Source organism: Triticum urartu, chromosome 7A, assembly GCF_056163025.1.
Source record: "Triticum urartu cultivar PI428250 chromosome 7A, HENAU_Tu73, whole genome shotgun sequence".
In the NCBI taxonomy this organism is placed as follows: Eukaryota; Viridiplantae; Streptophyta; class Magnoliopsida; order Poales; family Poaceae; genus Triticum; species Triticum urartu.
This window is the reverse complement of record NC_141879.1, coordinates 627,867,726-627,890,716: the sequence shown is the minus strand read 5'-3', so window position 1 is coordinate 627,890,716 and position 22,991 is coordinate 627,867,726. Positions and strand designations below refer to the sequence as shown.

The 22,991-nt window shown below is 47.8% G+C and overlaps 3 protein-coding genes and 1 long non-coding RNA gene across 5 annotated transcripts; 2 read left to right on the top strand and 2 right to left on the bottom strand.

The window, feature by feature from the left end:
* Window positions 1–1,399: 1,399 nt before the first annotated feature.
* LOC125522846 (uncharacterized) lies at window positions 1,400–7,532 on the bottom strand. Its single transcript, XM_087535114.1, has 2 exons — window positions 7,059–7,532; window positions 1,400–6,252 (listed from the first exon to the last, which is right to left on the bottom strand). Exon 2 carries the CDS (start codon window positions 5,938–5,940, stop codon window positions 4,972–4,974), a length of 969 nt encoding a protein of 322 aa, XP_087391240.1. The 5' UTR covers window positions 5,941–6,252; window positions 7,059–7,532; the 3' UTR covers window positions 1,400–4,971.
* A 3,171-nt stretch (window positions 7,533–10,703) lies between these two features.
* LOC147960781 (uncharacterized) lies at window positions 10,704–16,249 on the top strand. Of its 2 annotated transcripts, none has more exons than XR_015610267.1 (6): window positions 10,704–11,051; window positions 13,924–13,983; window positions 15,065–15,118; window positions 15,288–15,760; window positions 15,858–15,929; window positions 16,012–16,249. It is a non-coding gene; the product is annotated as an uncharacterized LOC147960781 (long non-coding RNA). The 2 variants fall into 2 exon arrangements; XR_015610266.1 differs by lacking the exon at window positions 10,704–11,051 and adding an exon at window positions 11,085–11,181.
* A 2,332-nt stretch (window positions 16,250–18,581) lies between these two features.
* Window positions 18,582–20,686, top strand: LOC147960780 (Tetratricopeptide repeat (TPR)-like superfamily protein). The gene has a single exon (XM_087534559.1). It carries the CDS (start codon window positions 18,729–18,731, stop codon window positions 20,178–20,180), a length of 1,452 nt encoding a protein of 483 aa, XP_087390685.1. The 5' UTR covers window positions 18,582–18,728; the 3' UTR covers window positions 20,181–20,686.
* Window positions 20,687–20,763: 77 nt separating this feature from the next.
* LOC125524341 (nifU-like protein 3, chloroplastic) lies at window positions 20,764–21,950 on the bottom strand. Its single transcript, XM_048689407.2, has 4 exons — window positions 21,765–21,950; window positions 21,587–21,671; window positions 21,209–21,498; window positions 20,764–21,041 (listed from the first exon to the last, which is right to left on the bottom strand). The coding sequence occupies exons 1-4, from the start codon at window positions 21,858–21,860 to the stop codon at window positions 20,850–20,852; spliced, it is 663 nt and encodes a 220-aa protein (XP_048545364.1). The 5' UTR covers window positions 21,861–21,950; the 3' UTR covers window positions 20,764–20,849.
* Between the last annotated feature and the right edge of the window lie 1,041 nt (window positions 21,951–22,991).

The window sequence follows — 22,991 nt, the reverse complement described above, 5'->3', positions numbered from 1 at the left end:
GTTCGTAAACCACCTATTTTTTTACTGTTAAGAGGTAAAACTAGTTCATGCACTCGAATCTAGTAGTACTTGGTTCAAACAAGAAAGAAAGGGGGTGGGGTGGGGGAAGATTTGTTACCTGAATCTAGGACTTGGTCGAAAGAGGAAATAATGGGTGCGAAAAGTAGCAGAGACTGGCTATCCAATTGGTCTGTAGGTCTAATGGGGAAATAAAGGGAATGCAGTACAAACTCAATATAAACCCGATCTATTGGTTAAAAAGGAAAGAAAGTGGGGACTGGGGGACAAGTCAACAGAGTAAGTCCAGCACTAGATTTGCTAGCCTCACACAGTATAAGGTGGCTATATACCGAACAAAAATGGGACCAACCCAGATATCCTATTTTGATGTTTGTTGCCCCGAGCCACTCTTATGTAATGCCACTGGTAAAATGTAGCAGTCGCACTGTTAAAAGTAAGGACACGTTAAGTCAATGTTGTTTTCAATGTAATGCCTCCAGTAATATGAATCAATGGCACCTTTTTCATGTCCTGCTAAATTTCCCATTAAGATAAGTTGCTTCTTTTCATTAGAGATGCAACTGTCCTGGTCTGCCTACTCTCCAGGAGCTTCATGACCAACCTTGATGTTGCTCAATTTTATGGCAAAAAATGAATAAGAAGCTCTGTGGGTTTCGTTTTCTGATGGAAATGGAACCGGGGCTGGAGCCCTTTTCTTAAAAAAAGAAGAAGAGAAGCTGCTAGCTCATGGGACATTGCTTCATTTTAGGTGAACTGCACCAAAAGGTCCCATGAATTGAATCATCCATGTTGGTGACTGGTGTCATCCCTTCTACGATGGCGTTGACTGCAGATATGATTCCCATCACGAGGTATGTTCCTTTTTGGTCAGGCCGTTTGCCAAAGATCCTGCATGTTGATCCTGCTCTTGTGCTACTATTTTGGTACTGCCATGATAAAGCAGTAATGTTATTATTTTGCACCTTAATCTAGTGGCACTATTAATTTGAGGCAATGTTTTGGCACCGCTTGTGCCACTGTTTTTTTAATATATCGAAACAGGGGGTTCCCTCCGATTTCATTAAAGAAACCCAACCCTAGAGAACCATTATCCGACAACATCTCAGTGTAAACCGGCAATTATGCAACTACTACTAGAACGAACTGAGTACTAGCAGGAGACAAGTTTGCCACATAAGCTAGGCAGGTAGGGGGACGCAACACCAGCTCGACCAAGTTTGCATTACAACCCAAATGCTACCATAGAAACATCAGGGGGAAGATAGGGACTGAAAGAGCCAGCTTCAGCATCCCAGTCTAAGCACCCCCGGGCTTCATCCTTGCGACGCACGGTACACCTCATTTGCCACCTGCTCGACCCTAGTGTCACTGATAAAATGAAGTAATAATGCAGTTAAAATAGAGCGAGTGTCCTCTCTATCATTTCATTTCCAATGTAGATAAAGAAAGTGCTTCTCTTTGTTAATGTATGTTTCATCAACTAGTCCCATTGTTAATGTTTAAGTGTTTCTGCAAACTGGGGTGCTTAATTTTAGTTGATCTGCACAAAAATAGAGATTTGAATGTCTCAAGGCCCCTCCTTGTACTACCGTTGTAAACTGATGTTCATCACTGGCAGAAGGTGTATCGGGGAGACTTGGGTTGATTTCCAGTATGATGTGCTATTTTCTTCTGTTTATTAGTGTATGTTTCATCAACTAGTGCCACTATAATCTAATCACGCCTTTTCATTATCTGTGCAAACAGGGTTATTCAGTTGCATTTTGGTGGAACTGCACAAATGTACGGATGGAACCGACATATATGCAGAGTGCGAGGTGCCAAGTAAAAATTACCGACACCAACCCTGCTCCATCTAAGCATTGGCATACACCACCATCAGTGGGATGTGTGGCACTCACTGTGGACGGATCTTTCTCGGTAGCAAATCCTCTAACCAAATACTAGTAGCTTAGACTTAAAAAATACTAATAGCTTATATTGGCAGTTTTCTAGGGGTGTACTCTTTTCTGAAAGAAGCACCAATCTATTTTTATTTATTTGTACACAGTGTCACAACTTTGACCCAAAGGTCCAGAGCTATTTTAGGGTGATTGGCGTAGTACTCGGTGTCTGATTGTAAGCATGCTTTTTATTAGTTGTCACACTGATTGTAAGCATGAGCAGATGTAAGATTAGGTTAGTGCAAAGCTTACCTTAAACCCTACTGACGCCGTTGAAACGAGGCGAGCATCAAGGGAACCGTGGAGAACGGCGGGGAAGCGATGTCGCGTCATCCGGCCTCCTCTTGCGGTGGGAGAAGGAATACTCCTATGGCTCCGGCTGGCTCTGCACCCTCACGAATGGCACACCGTACTCGATCGATTCGTTATCCTCTGGGTGCTCGACCTTCGACCTGTACGCCCACCACCTCCACCTTACTTTCGCCTCGGGCGAATCTGTCTGCTCCATCGCCCAGAGGAGATACTCAATGAACTCGAAGGACTGCGGCGTGACTGCCGTCGAGGAGTACATCGCCGTCGTCTCGCTCTTTCGCATACATTGCCACATGGCCCTCACTGTCCTCGAAATCACCCACTCATTGTCAAACCAAGTAAGGATCTCCTTCAACCTGGCTAACTTTGCCTGGTCGCCGCCGGCGATCTGCCTGATTCGCTGCTGCATCCCCTCCATAGATCCTCATCCGAGGAGAGAGGAGGTGGTTTTGCAATGGAGAAGGGGGAGAGGCAAGACGGTGGTTTTGGAATGGAGATGATGGAGAGGAGAGGAGGTGGTTTTGCAATGGAGAAGAGGAAGAGGAGCGTGCGGCAGCGATTTAGGATTGGACGAGAGGGCCGGCGCGCTGTGACTGGATCAAAATCAATTTACCCTTCAATTAAGAAAGCGACCCCACATTAACTAGTCTCCCTTTTATTCTGGGTCATAATTGACCATGATTTTCGCGAATAAAATATATGTTATACGTTGCAAAAATAATATAATTTGAAAGTACATTCAGATACGAACCAAACGATACAATTTTTGGTGATATGCATTCACATTTTGCTTGTCAAATACAGTACGTGGTCAAACTTTGACCCAAAGTACGCAAAACAAAAAAATACTTCCAAGACCAGCGCCGCTCTTCCGCTCTTCTCCTCTTAAACCACCGCCGCTCCTCTCCTGTTCCAATGTAAATCCAGCACCGCTCCTCTCCTCTTCCATTTCAAAACCACCGCCCCTCCTCTCCTCTCAATCCAAAACCAGCGTCGCTCCTCTCATGTTCTAAACCAAAACCAGCGCTGCTCCTCTCCTCTTCCATTCAAAAACCACCGTCGGCGAGTGAAGGTGCTATGGAGAAGTAGATCGATGAAGGAGTACAACCATTACGTGAGGATCATAGACGGCGACCCTATGAAGCTAGCTAGGATGTTGGAGATACAGTCTTGGTTTGACAACAAGGACCAACTAGCGGTGACGGCGACATCCATGGCCAAATATCTGCAACATAGCAAAAAGGCAGCGATACTCCCGGAGGGAGTCGCGCGGGACTACATAGAGCTGCTCCTCTGGGCCATGGAGCAAACAGATTCACGGAATCCGGTCGTGAGGGAGCGGTGGTGGGAGTATCGATCCCAGATGGAGCATCCACCAGAGATTGAAGGATCGAGCATCTACAGGGTGCTGTTTGTGAGGGTGTCGTGCCAGAGCGAGCCGGTGGAGTCTTCGTCAACCGAACCCAACTGCAAGAGGAGAAAAACAGTTGGCCCGACGATGCTTCCCCGCCATCCTCTCCCTCGCCATTCACATCGTCTCATGGGGCGGCTGTCTGCCGCCGAGGAATAGGCGGGATTGCCCCCTGAGGGAGTCCTGGATTAGGGGGTGTCCGGATGGACGGACTATACCTTCAGCCGGACTCCTGGACTATGAAGATACAAGATTGAAGACTTCGTCCCGTGTCCGGAAGGGACTTTCCTTGACGTGGAAGGCAAGCTTGGCGATACGGATATGTAGATCTCCTACCATTGTAACCGACTCTATGTAACCCTAACCCTCTCCGGTGTCTATATAAACCGGAGGGTTTTAGTCCGTAGGACAACATATAGAACAACAATCATAACATCTCTGTATGAGCTTGTCGTGCCGTTGTTGGACCGCATGGGGCGTCCATATTTGGAACAGACAGAGAGACAAGAGGGGATACCTGGATTCGCGCGTTGTCCTCGCGCGCATGCGCAGCAGCAGTCACCACGTACGGATCTTTTGCAAGATTTGGTTTGTCTAGGGCCGCCGCACGGCCATCATTATGCATGGGGTGGGCCGGGGGTTCATGCAGGGCTAACCGGTCATGCAGCGAGCACGTGACCGTGGGGGATGGCTGGTGAGGTGCATGGACAGGCAGGTGCTGCTGATCAAAAGGGCCAAGGATGGATGCAGATCGAGGGGGCAGGGGACAGTAAGAAAAATTGTTATATAGATGGAGGAAACGACTGCAGTGAGCAATGGTCGGTTCTAACTGGTCAAAGAGGAAAAGACGAAACCCTTCAAAGTAAGGGACCCATGCTTGAGAATTTGAAATTTGATTGAGCGGGAGATGCCAGACTTAAAAATAAGCTCATGAACCTTGACTGCAAGAAAATCTTGTTTGACCAAAAAACAGTGATTTAGGGCTGACTCGACTAGCATTTCATTAGGCCTAACACTAATTGGCATGAAAGTGATCCAGAATAAATGAGAGTGGTAAGTGTAATGCACGTGAGGGGGGAGCTGGCTAAAATGATTAACATTAAGCATGCGGTAAAAGAAGCTAATACCAGGCCGTTGTCGTCGCACCTTAGGCAGATCGAGAGTTGTTGAGGCTGGTGGCAAGGATGCAAAGACGACCGCTGACGGTGAGGATGACGTGGTGACATACGACGGAGGCATGGCATCTCCAGGAATCGAGCCTCGGGCACCACCCAAGGGTGGTCGCTAGGGGAAACGGATCAGCATGCCCTTCTTGTGGAAGTCACCCATGGAGGCGATGAGCTTGGCGACTTCTTGCGAGGCGACGGTGAACGAGAAACATGAGTCACCGTCGTCCGTGATGTTGAAGCTGTGGTGGAAGCCGCCGAATAGATGAGCAAGGATGAGGGCCATTGAGGTGGCATTAAGGGCGAACGGGAACTGGATGACACGTGCATACATGCGGCATCCGTGTGGCTGGTTGCATGGATCAATTGAGACTGGAGATCGGAGTTGTGACCATGCGACGCCTTCAAAGTGAAGACCCAGATCATCTGGAATTTGAAGCAGGTGTGCAAGCGACATGCAAGACGCAGCGGCCTGGGGTGGTGGTGGAAGCGGGGGCAGGGTTCTAGTGAAGAAGAAGGCGAAGTTGTGGTGGCGGACCCTGGTTTGGGCGAGGATGATCTCTGCGACACGCGATGAGGCAACATGGAGGCAGAAAACAAGAGGAGAGCACATGGCCACGAAGAAGTCAGCAGCACTGCCGCCAAGAACAGGTTGAAGCAGAGCAGCGACGACAATGGCGTCGAGGTGGCGGTTGGAGAAGTCGAAGACGATGTAGAGGGGTGATGCGAGGTGGAGTTCTGGGGTGGTGATGTCAAGGCGGTGGTAGTAACTGCAGTCGTCCTCAAACTCCAGGCCCATGGCGTTGCCGCACCCCAGGAAGCAGCGGAGAGCTACCTGGTCGGCTTTGACATAGGGCAGGTCAAAGAAAGGCGATGGAGGAGGCGCAACAGAGGAGAGGAGCGTGTCCAGAGAATTGGTGGCGAGGGTGAGGTCAGGTTGAGGGCCATCCGGGGGGTTTGTGGTGGCCGGAGCGTGGCCGGAGGCCGGAGGTGGAGGTGGAGGAGGAGGTGGGAGAGCGAGAGCGAGAGCGAGAGCCATCAACACCGTGGTGGTCCTGCGAAAAACATTTGGAGTGGATATCACCATTCTCTAGGACATACTCGTCAATACCGTTCTCTAGGATCCAATTGTGAAGTGCACAACATGCAACCACAATCTTCACTTGCGTTTTCAAAGGGAAATATGGCTGACTTGAAAGGATATTGAAACGATTCTTCAAGGCCCCAAATGCTCGTTCAACTGTTGTACCACATGAGGATTGGCGGTGATTAAATAATTCCTTATAATCTGATGGATTTGTATCCCCTCTGTATTCTTTTAGGTGATAACGAACGCCACGGTACAGCGGTAGTATTCCAGGTCTACTTGCACATCCAGCACCAGCTAAGAAGAATTTTCCTACAATAGAAAATGCCTCCTAAAGTTAGATATGAACTAATTTGATGTTTGATAACTTCACAATAGCTGCTAGGTGAAATACTACCTTCTGGTATTTTTAATCTAGTGGGACGACTTAAAGCATCTTGAAGCACTAGAGAGTCATGGGCAGACCCCTCCCACCCAGCAAGCACATAGATGAATCGCAAGTCAAAATCAACAGCTGCTAAGACATTTTGAGGTGGGATGGACTTAAAGCCCCTAAATCTGTCTTGCACATGTAAAGGCACAAATGCCGGCATATGTGTACCATCCAAGGCCCCTACGCATCCCTAGGAAAAGGCATGATGTTCAACTAGTTGAGTATGTAGCTCACGTGTGCTTTAAAAAATTAGTGCAGTGATATATTTTATTTTTACCTTGAAGCAAGGATGAAACCTGCCTGGGTTACTTGTGATCTTTTCATGCATTTCAGTGCTTCTCATGTATATCGATTCTTTGGAAAGCTTGACAAGTGCATCTAAAACAGCATGGAAATACCTACTAACCGTCTCATTAGATCAGAAAACCCCGAAACCTATAGACCTGTTTGCCCACTTTTGTCCCACTGTAGGCATAAACATTGCAACTTGTTCTTCCACTGTGACAACAACTACAAATGGCTACTGCTCTAATAAATCCAGATCAAATGAGCAACTAATCATGAAGTAAGATAGAGAAATCAAATAGATAAAAAGGTGAAAGACCAGTGGCATGAGTGGCCATGAGTTACAAGGATTACATGGAGAAGTGACATAGATAAAGGAAGATTGATGGAAACACAATACCTTGAAGAGAGAGGTGGAGTAGAAGCTGCAATACGTGGGGTTGATTCCAGGCCAGAGCCCACACAGCGTGCACCTCCGCAACTATCACAAACCAGTGATGGTGCTCAAGAACTTGGATCTGGAAGGGGATTTCGAGTGGAATGGGTAGGGGCTTGGCAAATAAATAGAGGGGAATCTGGAGAGGTTTAGTAGATAAAACTATTTTTCAAGGAGAGGGGATTTCAGATTTGGAGAAGAGAGCGATCTGGGGAGAGGAGGATCTGTGAGGAGAGAGATGCGTGAGAAGAGGAAAGTGCCATGGGAGAACGGGAGGAGGGGAAAAGACAACAGTTCGCGCGTTTTTTAGTCGAGAGCGGTGAGATGCTCCTGTTCGCACCCAAAAAAATCGTACGGGTGGCAGAGGAAACCCAACTTTTCCCTCCACCTGCAGCGTGCCGAAGATTTGGCGGACGAATCCGGCGCCACAAGTCGGGCGAAGAAAAGTGCAGCGAGATTCTGTGGCAACCCAACCTAAGGCAGAGAAACAAACGCTAGCCTAAGCGAGCACCTACCGTGAGGCATGGCTCCCAACCAAATATGCCCTTTGTTTGAGCTATACCTGATACTGTATCTGAGCATATAATCTCATGCGTTGATGTGGTTAATGCACCCCTTATTGTCTGGTAAGTACTGCCTAGAACATCTTATTTTGAATGTCGTATTTTGTGGTATATAATATGATAGAGCGTTAGTTGGCTTGGCTTTTGTGGTACTCACTGATAGGCTTTCAGTTTAGGAGTTATTGTGGCATCTTGATCCGTGAGAGTATGTTCATGTTGAAGAAACTATAAGAATAAATAAGGAGGGAAGAGAAAAATATTTGTCATCTGGCTTGCTTGCCTAATGAAGCTCATGTGGACCATTTATAGTTTGTATTATTAGAGTTTGGTTGTAGTATTCATACAAAGAAATATGAGCGCCACGTTGAAATATGGTTCTCGAGCTAAAAAGTGATCCTTGAAATTGCAAGTATCATGATAATGGTCTAATGTCTGCAAATCAGATTCTGTAGCCAGAATAATATATGTGCTACCTTCAGCTATATATGTACATCAATTGTTTAACTATTGTTCTTTGGATTGTTTCAGTGAACTGCTAAACAGTGGATGTAACTAGGTTGACATTGATTAAGAAGTGCTAAACAGTGGACGAAGCTAGGTTGACATTGATTAAGAAGTACTCACCCCGTAAAGAAATATAAGAGCGTTTAGATCACTACTTTAGTTTCTTAGTGATCTAAACGTTCTTATATTTCTTTACAGAGGGAGTACATAGTTTGTAGATTGTTTGATCTACTATATCAGGTGGCACCTGGATTCTCATGGCTCTCCCGACAATGGTCAGTGTACATTTTACCTAGAGCTATGGTGATCAATACTGAAAAGCTTTCCTGCAGATTATTAACTGCTATAAATCATGCACAGTCCTCCCTAAAAGGAAAATCAGACACAAAATTGTATTTACTTCTCCAAGCATATATTTTACTGGAGCACATCTTTGTAAGACCAATATACCATATTATTTTATTGTTATTCACTTGTTCATTTTCACATTTGAGATGTAAACATTGATACCACATCATGCATGCTTCAGGCAATTATTTCTTTTCTTGCATTCTTCTGTGGAAATAACTAAATCCATATAGGTTGAACTGTTACTTTCTAATTCGCAAACCAGTATGGTAGTAAACTAATTGTTTAGCTAGATATTTATTTACTTTGTTTGATTCCTGCCTTTTGTCATTACCATTTCATATTTTATTGGTGAAATAGCATAAAAGAGGATGATATGTTTTTGTTTTTCCCATTGTCATCACAAAAGGAGCATAAAAATAGCAATATATTTTGTTCAAGAAACTTTTTCAGCTTTAAGAGATAAGCACTATCATTTTAAATTCAGGCATGTTACTTACGTGATTGTTGAGTTACTTACTGTAGTTGATACTATAGATGTACTTTCTGATGAGACGGTTGGTAAAATAATAGTAGTAAATAATATAGATTCAGCTGTATTTACTTTGCCCTGCTCTCCCTGAAGTTATTAAGTGATTCATCTGTTCTTTGCTTCACATGTTATACCACTGTCCTCGATGGAGGCAATTGGGATCTAGCAAATTTGAATTTCCATCTTACATTCAGAGACATCTCAATTGCTTCAGTATGCCATTCTCTTCTCTTTGATGATACACAGAACAAACTTTCTTTAACGTTTACTGCAGCATTTGGAAGTATTTTGCGCATCACGGTGTGTTGGAGAGAGTGAGGCCACTTCATAAAATGACCAGTTGCAGTGCCTTCAAACTTACCTAATTCCTGGTAAATACTGAACATATTTTCTCTTCTTTCTTTCGTCAAACGGAGCTGCATAGAAAGCTCTATTTATTAATTGTTGTATAATTAATTGTTGTATATGTCGTATTTGATTCTTGGGAAGGCAAGACATACCTTATCATTCATAACTTCTCATGGAGCATGTTGTAAGAATTAATTCGGTCTTTTTCTTTCTATCGCAAGAAACAAATATATGCAGTGCCAGCCTTGATCCTTTGATAATAGTGAACTATATGTGCATCCTCGGTGCCCATTGTTTTCTAGGACAGTAATAGAAGATGAGTCCTCATTAAATTGCCTTGTCCTGCCTGTTTTAGTAGAAGAGCATACTGTAGACGCTGATATAGTGGTGAAAGAAATGTACACATTTGCTTGAATATTCATCGTCACATATGCATGCAATCACAAGGCAAAAATCAAACAGAGAAATAGTGAGACCGCGCGGCCGCATGGCTCAATGATGCATGGATGCGTCGAGCTTCTGGCCGATCACGCAATGAAGATTCATTGCAAGAAACTATAACCAGTTTGTTGGAAGAAAATTAGAAGCACAACATTTTCCAGACCTTTTTAGTGGGTAGTATCACCATAAGTTAGTATCATGTACGTATATATGATATTATAATGCATGATGCTGTCTCTAGGATTATAGCGCATAATATCATAGATTGATATATTATATGATCTCCCTTATAATTTTATTAGATGACTCATATGAGTACCTCATTTATATAATACAATATCATTGCTTTGATACTGGTGTCTTCTTTGTCTTTACTGCTCCCTCCGTCTTATAATATAAGAGCGGTGGGTGCATGATACTTGCTATGATACTAGTTCCGGTCTAGTGCGACCGCAACAATGTTCCCGTGGATTGGTGACGTGGCGTACCCAGCCATTAGTGTCCCGTTTGTGTCCCACCTGATATCGGGACCCACATGCTAGTTGCTGCGGTTGCTTGGGGTTGGCTCCGTCTTGCGTGTAACTCGACGGCAAGATTCCGCGTTACGCTATTATGGCCATGCTACCACAGTTGTCGGCGTACGTAAACAGTCACGGCGATCGGGGCCCGCCGGTACGCCGTGTCCACATGTCAGTGTTACTTAGTATTTCGCTAGGTGAGGTGACACGGAGGCGCGCACCGCGCCGTACTCACCTTTGCTTGTCGGAATTGTTGACCTTTAGCGGGCGGCGGACAACCTCGCAGCCGGCGTGGGCCCGGACGCGCAAGTGGCGTGCAAAGCTACAAATTCGTTCGGATCCTATTACGGTGGCTCGAGATCTGCAAGACGCAAACCGTACGCGTATTTTATAGCTGGAAAGAAATAAATCCTCCGCCGCTCAACGAGGCTCCCCTCTCCCGCACACCCCCTCCCTCTCGTTGCCCCTCGACTCATCCTCTCATCGTGATCTCGTTCTCGTTCCCGGCGAGGAGAGAAAGGCATGGCGAAGAAGCCATCAGGAGATGCTCGTCGGGCGCTGCACCGGCCGTTTGTGCGCATCGCACGGCCGGTCAACCACGTCGTCGTCGTCGTCGTAGATCGCGCGGTCTACCCGGCTAGGGGCGGCTGCTGATGGGGCGGATCCGCGGCCAGGCTCGACGGGGAGCACGGCACGATGCAAGGTTTCCGTCTGTGTTCCCGTTCTTGTCTCCGTTTCTCAAGTTTTATTTGTTGCTCACTTGTTTTTTTACCGAGGATTATTGGTCACTTTCGTCGACGCTGCCTGCGTTGCTATGATCCGTGCTTCTTCGCGTGAGTTACCGACTTTGAGTATCCATCCATGAATCAAATCAAACAACTACACTGTTAGATCCAATCAGGATAGTCATTATTTTATTTATACCGTGGCGTCAATTTATTTTATCTGTTTGTAGTAAGGATTGCCCAAAGCAGCCTCCTGAATCCCTTTTTTTTCAAGTTTTTTTTCGTAACAAAAGTGTTGGATCTTTAGGTTCTCTTGTTCATAGGTTTGTAACAACACTGGAAGAGGGCGTCCTGGATGGGTTAGGAAACCACATGAATTGATGTGAACAAAAAGGAAAACCACATGAACTGATGCGAAAAAAAGAAGAAAAGGAAACCACGTGAATTTAGGTTAACGACGAGCAAACAATTTGTGCCAAGAGGTTTGAGTGGACGATAAGTGTTGTTCAAAACAGTGCAAACCAATCCTTGGTGGTTGTTTGGGTAAAGGGAATTAACGCCCAGGTTTAACAAAAACACGTTTTAGTAGGGTTTTTAAAAGGAACTAGTTTTACTACTCCCTCCGTTCCTAAATATAAGTCTTTCTAGAGATTTCAACAAGTGACTACATACGGTGCAAAGTGAGTGAATCTACACTCTAAAATATGTCTACATACACCCGTATATTATAGTCCATTTGAAATGTCTAAAAATACTTATATTTAGGAATGGAGGGAGTAATAGTTTGGTTAGGAACAAGATTGCACAAAAACCTTGTGTTGGATGATTAAACATGTTTAAGCACGATGGACTGGACCCGCGTAAGAGATGACCCCGTCGTACTCCCTAGGTGCGGTCCATCATTTGGTCGCACACGGAGATAGACAAACGATGAAGATCGGAGAAGCTTTTACCCAATCCTGACGGGGTTGGGCACAACCGAACGAGGCATATGGAAATTTTTCCTAAAGGAATAACTTTCATTTGTGCTACATTACATAGGGAATCTAGCATACATTGCAACCTCTTAGAAAAAACCTTTATTCTTCATATGACTCAAATCCTACCACATTCCAGCAGGCATGAGATTTTTGCAGTTTTGCTAAAGCACATCTAGATGTGCTCTAAGTATTGCATATCTAAATCCTATGTCATTCATTTTACACTAAGATTTGTGCAAGCATTTTCTTTTGTCTTTTTTTTCTTTTTCTTTCTAGTTTGATTGAGCCACTTAGATGTGTAATAACTAGGGCACATCTAGATGTGTCAAACCCGACATTTTAATATGTGTTTTTTTAGTTCCTACTTTTTTTACAATCCTACGAATCAACCAAGCACTTTAATTTTTCTAAGGATTTGAATCCCAACAATCCATCCATAAATATTCCAATGTAGCCGAATCCTTCAAGGTCCTACGCAAAATATGCGAATAAAAGGAAGTCTAAAATATAGATCTGGGGTAGAGTGGGGACGTCCAGAACCCATGGGCTTATGAACCCGCTTTTTAAAAATGTGTTTTAAACGCGTTTTAAAATGTCAAAAAATTCATGTATACATCTTTGCAATATGTGTGCGTGGCACAAAGATTTATGAAAAATATCTCTTTAAAAATTTCACGTATACATCTTTGCAATATGTGTGCGTGCCACATATATTTATGAAAAGTATCTCTTTAAAAATTTCACGTATACATCTTTGCAATATGTGTGCGTGGCACAAAGATTTATGAAAATATATATCTTTTTATTTTGCATCCGCGATAAAGACAAATTTCAGTACTTTTAAATAGCGTTCGACAATATTATTATTATTATTTTGTCTTTTTTGCACAGGCCAAAGAACAAGTCGTTTTTTCCGCGAAACTTTCTGTGCACATAGAATGTGAAGATGTATGCATGAAACTCTTTTCAGAATTTTTTGGCAGTTTGAAAAAAGTTTTCCCATGTATTCATCCGTGTACTTTCACCTTGGGCAGCCACTGAAACTCCAGCGATACATACATTTCGGCCCATTACAACCCGTTCCATTAGATCACACGCCCCCCCTCAATCCGACGGGCAGATGGCCAGGTATTAGGTTAATTCCCGTATAAATTGCCCACCCCACATTATCCCATCTCCTCTCCTCCCCTCTCTCCGTCGACAGACGCCACCGCGCTCCACTTCCCCCCTTGCGCTGCGCTCTTCTCGCGTGTGTAAGTCGAGGACCAGGAGGAAGGTTAGTCGCGATCCCCTTTCTCTGAGATCGATGGCTAGTCTCAGCGTTTGAATCGGCGTGGAATCGCTAGATCTGGGTTAGTTCTGCCATTAGATTTGATGGGGTCGACGAGTCCCATGTGATTAGCATCCGGGGTTCTGATTGAGTTCCTGATTCGCGTTTGCATCTAGGTTGAGTTCCTTCCGAATTCCATTTGCAAACGCAGCATTGCTCTGTGATTCGCGTCCGGATCCAGTCTCTATTGATCATAGATGATTAGCCTTTGAATTTAATTTATTGCCATGATTGCTTCCTTTGCTAGAGGTGGTTGTTCGGTATCAAATGGCTTTTTGGTTCTGTTATACATAGGAGTAGAATATTTTTAGTATGTTGATTTCTGCAATGGAAGCAAGTAAGCCCACACATCAAAATCGTACAAAGAAATTTTACAACGATGCCAGACCACCATGATAGAGCAGGGTTCATGCGTCTGTCTGCTAGGGTTTGGATGTGTTCATATGGACGAGTTTCCATGTGAAGTTTAGATCTAAGTCATGTGTCTCTTTTTAGTACTGGTTCATGCAGTGGCTAACTTGTCCATTAAATCTGTTTTAGGAATGGCTTCAAACAACGCAAGAGGCAATGAAGAAAGGGCTACGGCCAGGTGTTCTGATGGTAAGATCATTTTCTCTACTGATCTCCTGCATATCATATATGCAATCATGACTGCAGTTGGCACCGAAACCATCATGTATTTCAATAGTTTGAGGCTGATATTCAAACGGTTTTACAGCTCAGCACTGAAAAATAAACCTCTGCTAGAGTTTAGGTTGGAAAGTGCACTTTAGTCCTATATAAAGTATTCACACTACGACAATATACATGATTCCCAACTTTAAAGGCTCAGGTAAATTACTGTAGTTCTGTACTAGCACAACAGGATCGCATAGCAGTATAGGAAAAACCATGTTTCAGCGCTTGCATAGATAGTGCATTAGTGTTATCTTATTGTTCCTAGCTTGAGTATCCGATAGTTTAAGAAGACTATCTAATCTGAAGCCAACTGCAGAACCTGTTCAACACATCACCTTATCAGAAAATGCTATTAAACGAAAGGCATCCCATGCAAGTTTTCTATAATGATTTGGTACCTTGAGCTGTTCCTTGATTCAATGCATTCCCTAATGTGAGAATGGTCTGCATTATCTGCTGTAACTCCAGTGACTCTTTTCACCTGCCCAAAATGGAACATTAAACCAGTCAATGTATAAGAATACATACAAGTTAAAAATTTGCTGAAGAAAGAGATAATACAACATTGTACCTCTTTTGTTGCATCATTTATGGTGGGTAAGTTAGTTCTTAGCTCATCTGCCTGACAAAACGCAAGACATCGCATTACAACTGCAGGTTATGGAGAAAGTGAGATAACCCAAGTAAATTAACTGGTGGAGGAAGACAACGGACCTGTGTTGAGAATGCAGTTCTGAAAGCAAAAACTCTTAGTTTGGACTCGACACGAGGAACTTTCATTAGCTCCAGGAAAAACTACAGCAAAGTTTAAATCCTCCATTAGTATATTCAAAGTGGTGCACCATATGTAACCAAAATATTAGACCAACCTGTTCACATTTTCCAAGCATTTCTTTATTGCCGTTGTAGTTCTGAGCTCATGCTGAAAAGGACAGCGATTTAGGACCAAACAACATCTTATGTTTGTTGATCGTTGATGATGTGTTTTGCATTTTGTCTGCAGCTAACCTGTATGGAGGGGTCAACGTACTTCCTGGAGACGGTTTGGAGAGCCAGTGTAATATATCTAATGCTACATTCTTCTGTTTCAGTCTGCTCTTAATAATGAATAATCTGTTTGTTGATTTCTATTGCTTTATTCAGTGAGCTCCAGAATTGTATGTTAGCAAACTTATAAAAGCATATCAGAATTATGTTGCAATCTTATGGCTTGTTTGTTTACACAGTTTACTCGAAGGAGACACACACTGATGCTGTAAACCTCAGTGTAAAGAAGGGTCCAAATAAGCTCCATCCGCACAACGATGCCATGGCCAGGGCTGATGTCATTAAGAGTGGGAGTTAGGGCATGTACAATGGTGGCATATGGATACATATGCCTCATGACAAAAAGTAATTTGAGGCATCTATATTAACTTTTTCTCTTCAATGCAAGCTATCACTAGTGGGCCTCATTAAGAAATAGAAAAATAAAGAGTATAGTACACATGCATCTCTACTTTTCACTCAACCTTTTCAGCTTTTGTCACCGGACCACACTTTTTCTGTTCAAGCACCCGCCTCCTGGAGAGGATCCCGCTTCCCTATCCGAACCTACTTTACGTCATATCCGATCCTACATGGCATGCGAGGCATCATCTTGAGGCTATGCATTGTACATGCCCTTATGGTGGTATGACAATTGTCCACCCATCACCAAGTAATACTCTCATATTCACTTCTCTTCAGTTTTTTCATGGCATGAAAAGCAAGGGCAGGCTCTTCTAAATACTGTGTGATTCCTGAATTATTTTCAGCTGTCACTAAGGATGTAGCATAGAAGTAGACCAGGAAGACCTCGGGGCCACTATGCACAATATTTTTATCAGGTTTGCTAGCCTACTGGTTTGATCAGTTTACATTCCTGCAGTTAATATTTCATTAGCCTGACAGTTTTAAGTAATTTGTCAGGTGTTGTTTCCAATGACATCTGAAGTTATTTGCTCCGGGGTTTGATCATCACGCCTGTTTGCACAGTTACCCAGTACCCCAGTTTTTGCACTAAATGTATGGTCTTCTTTGACCTGACTATCTGAGAGTGAAGTTTTTGTAATAGAACTATAATGATTCGTATGGTGATCTATGGCCTGACTATTGCTATATATGTGCTATATATGACTACTGCTGAAAGTAATAATGTCTTTTACCATGGTGTTGTGCTTTTCATGTTGAATCTTTGATTGTGAGTTCTTGGATTTTGTATTGATATGATGGATTTTTTGAGAATCCAGTTGGTGGACAAAAAATGTCTAGCCAATGTTTTGCTACCCTAAAACTTGGCAATTTTGGATCAAACCAACTAACCCTTTTTTATGAGATTTGCCGTGTACTCTGCCACATCTGTTGAAAATATGCCCCTTCTGCCGATCATGTTGTTGAAGAAAACCCGTTCTTAAATTTGCAGCCAACTGAAAATACAATTTTTGACACAAGTTCCATTTCAAGGGAGGATGACGTACCATGATTCTTTCTGCTTTGTCGAGCTCTGCTTTGGTCTCTAGTTTAATGGTTGTACGTGCTAAAAGATTGAGCACGCACAATTTCAATTCAATTTCATTCCAGTAAAAAATCAGTTCTTCGAGTGCAAAACAAACAAAAAGTAGACAACAGCATTTCCGGTTTAAATCAGCTCATGGCGTGGTGAAACAAATATGAGCAGGGGCCAACTAGCGGCGCAGCGCCTGCTTCCTTTCGAGAGTCGGTGGCCATATGAGATCCACCGCTTCGCGTCCTCATGACAAGACCGCCGCGCCCGTCGTCGCCGCGGCAGCTTTGCTCGCCGTAGCCTCCCCGGTGACCCAGCTTGCCTCGTCGTCGATTCAGCCGTTGAGGTGCATGTCGAGCGAGGAGGCTGCCATCTCGTCCCGGACGACCTCTCCCCCGCACTGCCGGCCTGATGGAGATGAGGATAAAAGAGTAGGGAGGGGGAATCTACGGAGCAAGTGAGTGAGAGGGTACTTCGGCGCCCTCTTTCGCGTGGTTCTCGTTCAAAGCGAACAACTGCTCGATGCTGTGATGTGGCAGGAGACATGCGCTAAGAGCATCTCCAGCCGCCCCTCAGGAAGCCTCCCCAAGGCACTTTTTGGATGCCGGCGGGCAAAAAAAACGCCCACTCGGACCCCAGAGACACGTTTTTCGCCGGATTTCGCGATATTTACGGCCGGCGCTATCACCCCAAACCCAGCCCTCCGGGGGGCAGCTGGGGACGCCGGCAGATGACTTTTGCATGCACAGGCCCACTCGTCAGCCCCTCTCTCCTCTCTCCTCCCCTTTCTTTATTTTCTTTTTCCTCTCCTCTCCCTTTCCTTCCACACAGCGCGCATGGCCGGGGCAGGGCTCGCGGACCATCTCCTTCCTCCTCGCTTGGGCGCCATGGCCACCATCCTCGCAAGATCCAGCCCATCTCCTCCGTGTCCGCCGAGTGGGCGTTCCGGCGGACCCGGTCGGCGCCGTCGCTCGCCGCCGAGTTCCCGGGCGGCCCGCTCAAGCGCTGGTGGGACTGGGGCCTCGGATGGCTGAGGCTTCGCCGGCGACCTGGAGATGAACGAGGAGGAGGCCTCGAGAGCGTCGGCCACAGGCGGCCCCGGCCACGACGAGCCACGCACGGGCGGCACCAGCCCCTCGCACGGGCACGACTGGCGGCGGCCAGGGCGGGAGGCCGGGCGGCGCGTGGGGCGTGGCGTGTCGGGCGCCCCCCCTTCCTCCTTCTCCTCCTCTCCGTCCTCGGCGGCGGCGGCCAAGCTCGCCGGCGTCATAGTGGTGAGCCACGAAGCGCTGGATGGACGCCACGGTTGTCGCAGAGGTCGTGGTTGAGGAGGTACGCGGGCACCTCCCGCAGCACGACGTGCTCGCCGCGGCAGCCTCCTCCGCTCCCCCGTCCATGCTACCGACGGGTTGGGGTCGAGCTCCAGCCCAGGAGCACGCCCCTGTCGCCGCTCGCCGAGTCCGGCGTGGCCGGCATGGCGGACGGGCTGGCCGCGCCCTGCTTCCTCCCCGCCTTGTCGCGGCGCGGACGGCGCCGCGCCCTGCTTCCTCCCTGCCTCGTCGCGTGGCTGACGGCGCCGCGCCCTGCTTCCTCCCTGCCTCGTCGCGTGGCGGACGGCGCCGCGCCCTGCTTCCTGGACGCCGGGCAGACGCGCGCGCCCTGCTTCCTCCTCGTCGCCCGGCGTGGCGGACGCACGAGCTGCGGGACGTCGCGGCGGAAGCGGCCGCGGAAGGCCGGCGAGACGCAGAAGTCGTCCACGCAGAGGGTAGCAGCCGTCGGCGGCGGCGGCGTCGTCGTCAGGAAGCAGTCGGCGTCGTCGTCGGGAAGCAACGACCCGCACGCCTCCGGGCGCGGCCCTGAGCCTGCTTCTGCCGCCACGCGTCCGCTGAATGAGACGTGGGTGGAGGCACGGCTGTGAACAATCTCACCCCCAGCGCAAAATATCTGCCGGCGCACCCCAGGAAGCTGAAAATTTGGCTCCTGGGGAGGCCAACGAGTGGAGATGCCCTAAGATTCGTGCCACCAAATTCAAAGGTTCCCACATAGTTCGCTGGAAAATCGTTCCTGACGAACGTCAACCAATTATCATTTCCGTTTGTCAAATTCCTCCCCCGGAGCTCGGAGACCGGTGCGCCTCGCGGCCATGCCCAACCAGCTGCCGCCGCCGCGCGCTGCCCAGCGGCTCCTCGCCCCGACCGTCTCGCACCTCGCCCGCCTCCTCCTCACGCACGCGCCGGCGATCCCGCCGCTCATCACCGCCATCCTGCCCTCCTCGCCTTCCCTCCTCACGCCGCTCCTCTCCCACCTCCTGCTCTCCCACTCGCCGCCCCTCCCGGCGCTCTCCCTGTTCCGCCGCTTGCTGGAGCTCCCCCACTTCCCGGTCCCGGAGAGCTCCCTCCCCGTCCTCCTCCGCCTGCTCGCGCGCTCCCGCCGCTACGCGCACCACTCCTTCCAGCTGCTCGAGTCGCTCCCGTCCACCCACCCCCACCTCCTCTCCGTGCCCGCCCTCTCCGTCATCCTCTCCACCGCGCTCTGCGCCTCCGCCCCCGGCGCGTCCTTCGCCGCCGCCGTCAGCCGCTTCGAGTGCGCCGCCGCCGTCTGGGCGCGCGCGGGGCGCTCGTTCGGCGCCGCCGAGCTGAACGCGCTGCTCCGCGTCTTCTGCGCCCGCGGACGCGTCGCCGAGGCGCGCGCGCTGTTCCACCGGTACTGCGACGCGTACCCGCCCGACACCCGCACCTTCAACACGCTGCTGCTCGGGTTCAAGGAGGCCGGCCACGCGCAGGCGCTCGACCTCTTCTACCATGACGCCGTGCTGCGCGGCTTCGTCCCGGATGCAGTGTCCTACTGCGTGAGGATGGACGCCTACTGCAAGAAAGGCAGGTTTCTGGACGCCCTCCAGCTGCTCGACGAAATGCGCAAGAGGGAGAACTGCAAGCCGACGCTGCAGGTTTTCACCACGCTGATATACGGAGCTGGGATTGTGAGGGACGCGGCCCGTGCACGTCGGCTGTTTGACGAAATGGAGCAGTGCGGAGTGACTCCGGACCGTGGAGCTCACAATGCGCTCATGGGGGCCTATGTGAGGGCAAGGGATTTGCAGTCCGGGATGGCGCTCATGGGCGAGATGGAGCAGAAGGGTTTTGGTCTGGACGATGTCACCTACAACACGATGCTTTGTGGGTTCCAGAGGGCTGGTAACTTAGAGGGGATCTGGAAGATATATAGCAAGATGATTGGCTCAGGGTTCATGCCAAGAACCAGGACGACAATGCTGCTCATGAAAGTCTTCTGCGAGAATGGGCGACCGGATCTTGGGCTGGAGCTGTGGGATTATCTGATCGGGAAAGGATGTGTACCTCATAGGCATGCATTGGATGTTCTGGTTACCGGTTTATGCTGCAGAGATGTGGTTGGTGAAGCATATAGGTGCTTCCGGGAGCTGGTTGAGATGGGAATGGCACCTACAGAGCGCGCATTCAGGGTTTTGGAAGGGTTTTTGAAGAAGAAGCGGGAGTTTGGGAAGATTGATGAGATTAGGCAAATGATGAAGGCAACCCAATTGGAGGAGCATCAAACTGAAGAAGAAGCTGCGTGAAGCTATCAACCCTCTTGTGGTCCCTTTTGAAAAGAAACGTGTTTATTTCTTGGACAATGTAAAATTTCCAAGCCTGCGTGGTTTAAGCAAAGGTCTCTGTTTATACCCTCTGATGTCGAGGGTGAACTGTTGGCTGTTGCAAAGAACAAACTTGCTTTTACTGGGGCAAACAGGGAATAAAGAGATAGGCTTGCAATGACCTAACTCGCTTTGACTGGGACAAACAGGGAATAAAAGATGGCCCCAAGCCGCCAATTTGAGAGAAATATATGTAGATTGGAGAATCTTTGAGTTGATAAAGAGTTTGAGACACTGAGAAGGAATTTTTGTGGAGCCAGGTGCCACTAGAGAAACTGAAGATTCCAGGTCTGCAGAAAATGTTTGCATAGCCTTTGCCATGGGAATGAATGCACTGGAAGTCTGAAAGTGTTGTCACTGTTGTAACAATGGTCGAAAGTTTTGTTGAACTATACCTTTCAGATTTAACGGTGAAATGAGTTTTCTTCTCTCCCAGCCACATAATTCTTGTACATAACAACTGTATTAGTATGTTTAGTATTTCACTGCAGTGATTCATTAGAACTAAAAGACTGAAGTACTGACATGGAAACGTAATCACAAAGCTGAATATTGTCTTCCTTTGATTGATGCACAACTGAATTTATGTCTCTACTCTGTCAACTGAACAGCCAGGATCGATGGTATTTTCTCTCTCAGTTTTTGGGTTACAGCTACACGTACTGTCATTACACCTGCTGCAGGTCCACTGATTTGAATCTTGACGACGAAACCGTCAATCTGAACAAGCTCAAGGCTTCCACCTCCGGTGCCGGAAAGGTACGGCCTGATCTCATCTAGCAGCTACAACATTGGACAAACTTCAGATTCACAGTTTGATCAATAAAAAATGCATTTTTGTTCAACAAACTACCTATGCTGTAACAGAAATTTACAGGCTCAGAAAAGAGACAAGTGGCATGCACAATGGAGCATTGATCAGTGAGTGAGCAGGCAAGCATGTGGCTGACCTTCTCGACATTCTCTGTGTTGAGCTCAAGCCCGGTCTCGGTGTCGTGGATCTGCTCGACCTCAAGGATCTCGGGGATCTTGTCACGGAGGCGGGACTCGATTCCCATCTTGAGCGTCATGGTGGAGCTGGGGCAGGAGCCGCAGGCGCCCTGGAGCATGAGCACGACGACGAGGCCGTCGATCTCGTGCAGGGCCACGTTGCCTCCATCCCGCATCAGGCTCGGCCGCACCTCATCCAGCACCCTCTCCACGTTCTCCTCCGTCAGGGGAAGCACCCGCACCGCCCACCCTTCGGGTATCAATCAATCAACGCATGGTTAATCCTACAATTCTAGCAAGTACTATGTTGCTGTAGTTGGATTCCTTTGTGCGCGCACCTGCTCTCTTGGTGCGGTGGTTCGGTGTCTGCAGTGACGCGTGGCCGAAGCTGAGACGGCCATGAATAAGGGAGCTCGAAGAACTCTACGCACAACAGCACAAGTAGGATCGGTCGGTGCAGCAGCGGAAGAGGAAATGGTTTGAAAATAAGAGGGTGCGGTGGGTGGAAGTACGCACCTTGCCGAGAGCTGCTGCAAAGGGGGCGTTGGTGACGCCAGCCCCGGCGCCGGGGCCTGCGGCGGCTTGCCGGAGATTCGGCGAGTAGAGCCTCATCTGAAGCCGATTTTGCTTGCTACTAGGTGCGAGGGGTTTGCGTGGGGAGTGTGTCGTGGATGTCGAGCCAGCCGTAGGCAGGCTCACCCGTTCGTGGTTCCTTTTCGCTTCTGGAGAGGATGTGGTTCACCTTTCACCAAGGTGAAGGTTCGTTGGGCCTAATGTGGCCCATCGTCTCCGGGGCCTAGGGCCCATGATCGAACTGAAAAGCCTACTGAAAAGAGGCGTCTGATTCTCAAAAAAAAGAAGAAAAAAAGAGAAAAAGGTAAGAAAAGAGGCGTCTAGACTCTGCAAAACAAATCCCTAAAAGAACTGCATCCTGTCTTTGCACAAAAGCAGTTTTTCACTGTGCAGTATGTGTAAAGCGCAAAAAATGGCGGAACCCAGTCCATCTCAAACTAGACCAAATCATTGATGCGCTTACAGTTTTTTTCTGTCTGCAAAAAGGTTGAGCACTCATTCTCAGAGTAGAGAGTTAAAGGGAACCATCAAGCATTGCATGACGACGGTCACAGATAAGATACCCATATCACCACGCCCTGAAACCCACTTTGCGATCCACTCCCAAGCGAGGAGCCAGCAGAAAATTAGGCCGGGAAAGGTCCAAAAGGCCACCAATAATCTATGCCCAAACCCGGGAGCATCCAAGGACGTATGTGAACACCGACCGGGACAGGGTTGCCACGGGGTGGTGGTGTGGTGTACGTGGTGTGGTCCATGTGATCCGTCCGTCCAGCCAGTTTGACGTTGTTTGTGCTGGCCACCAAGCGCGCACACAGACGCACGCACACGCAGTAAGCTCATTAAGAGATTGCCCGGACGACGAAGACAGCGAGGAAAGGGATCGGCGGCAGGTAGCCTGTCGGGCGGGCCTCCGGGGCGAGCGCGACAGTCGCCTCGCCATTATTTGGCCGCTGCCCGCTGGTGCTGCTCCTTATTTGGTGTCCTCCCCGAACCCCCCCCCTCTCTCTCCCACGCCTGATTCTCCAGATCTCCAAGCTCTCCCACCAGCAGTAGCATCAGTCACATGGTCAATTCCGCCCATGAGCACCTGGCTTTTGTTTTTTCGAGAACACGCAGGAGATCAGCTGCGCGCCACGGGCGGACACATGGGCTGGCTAGAGAATTTCC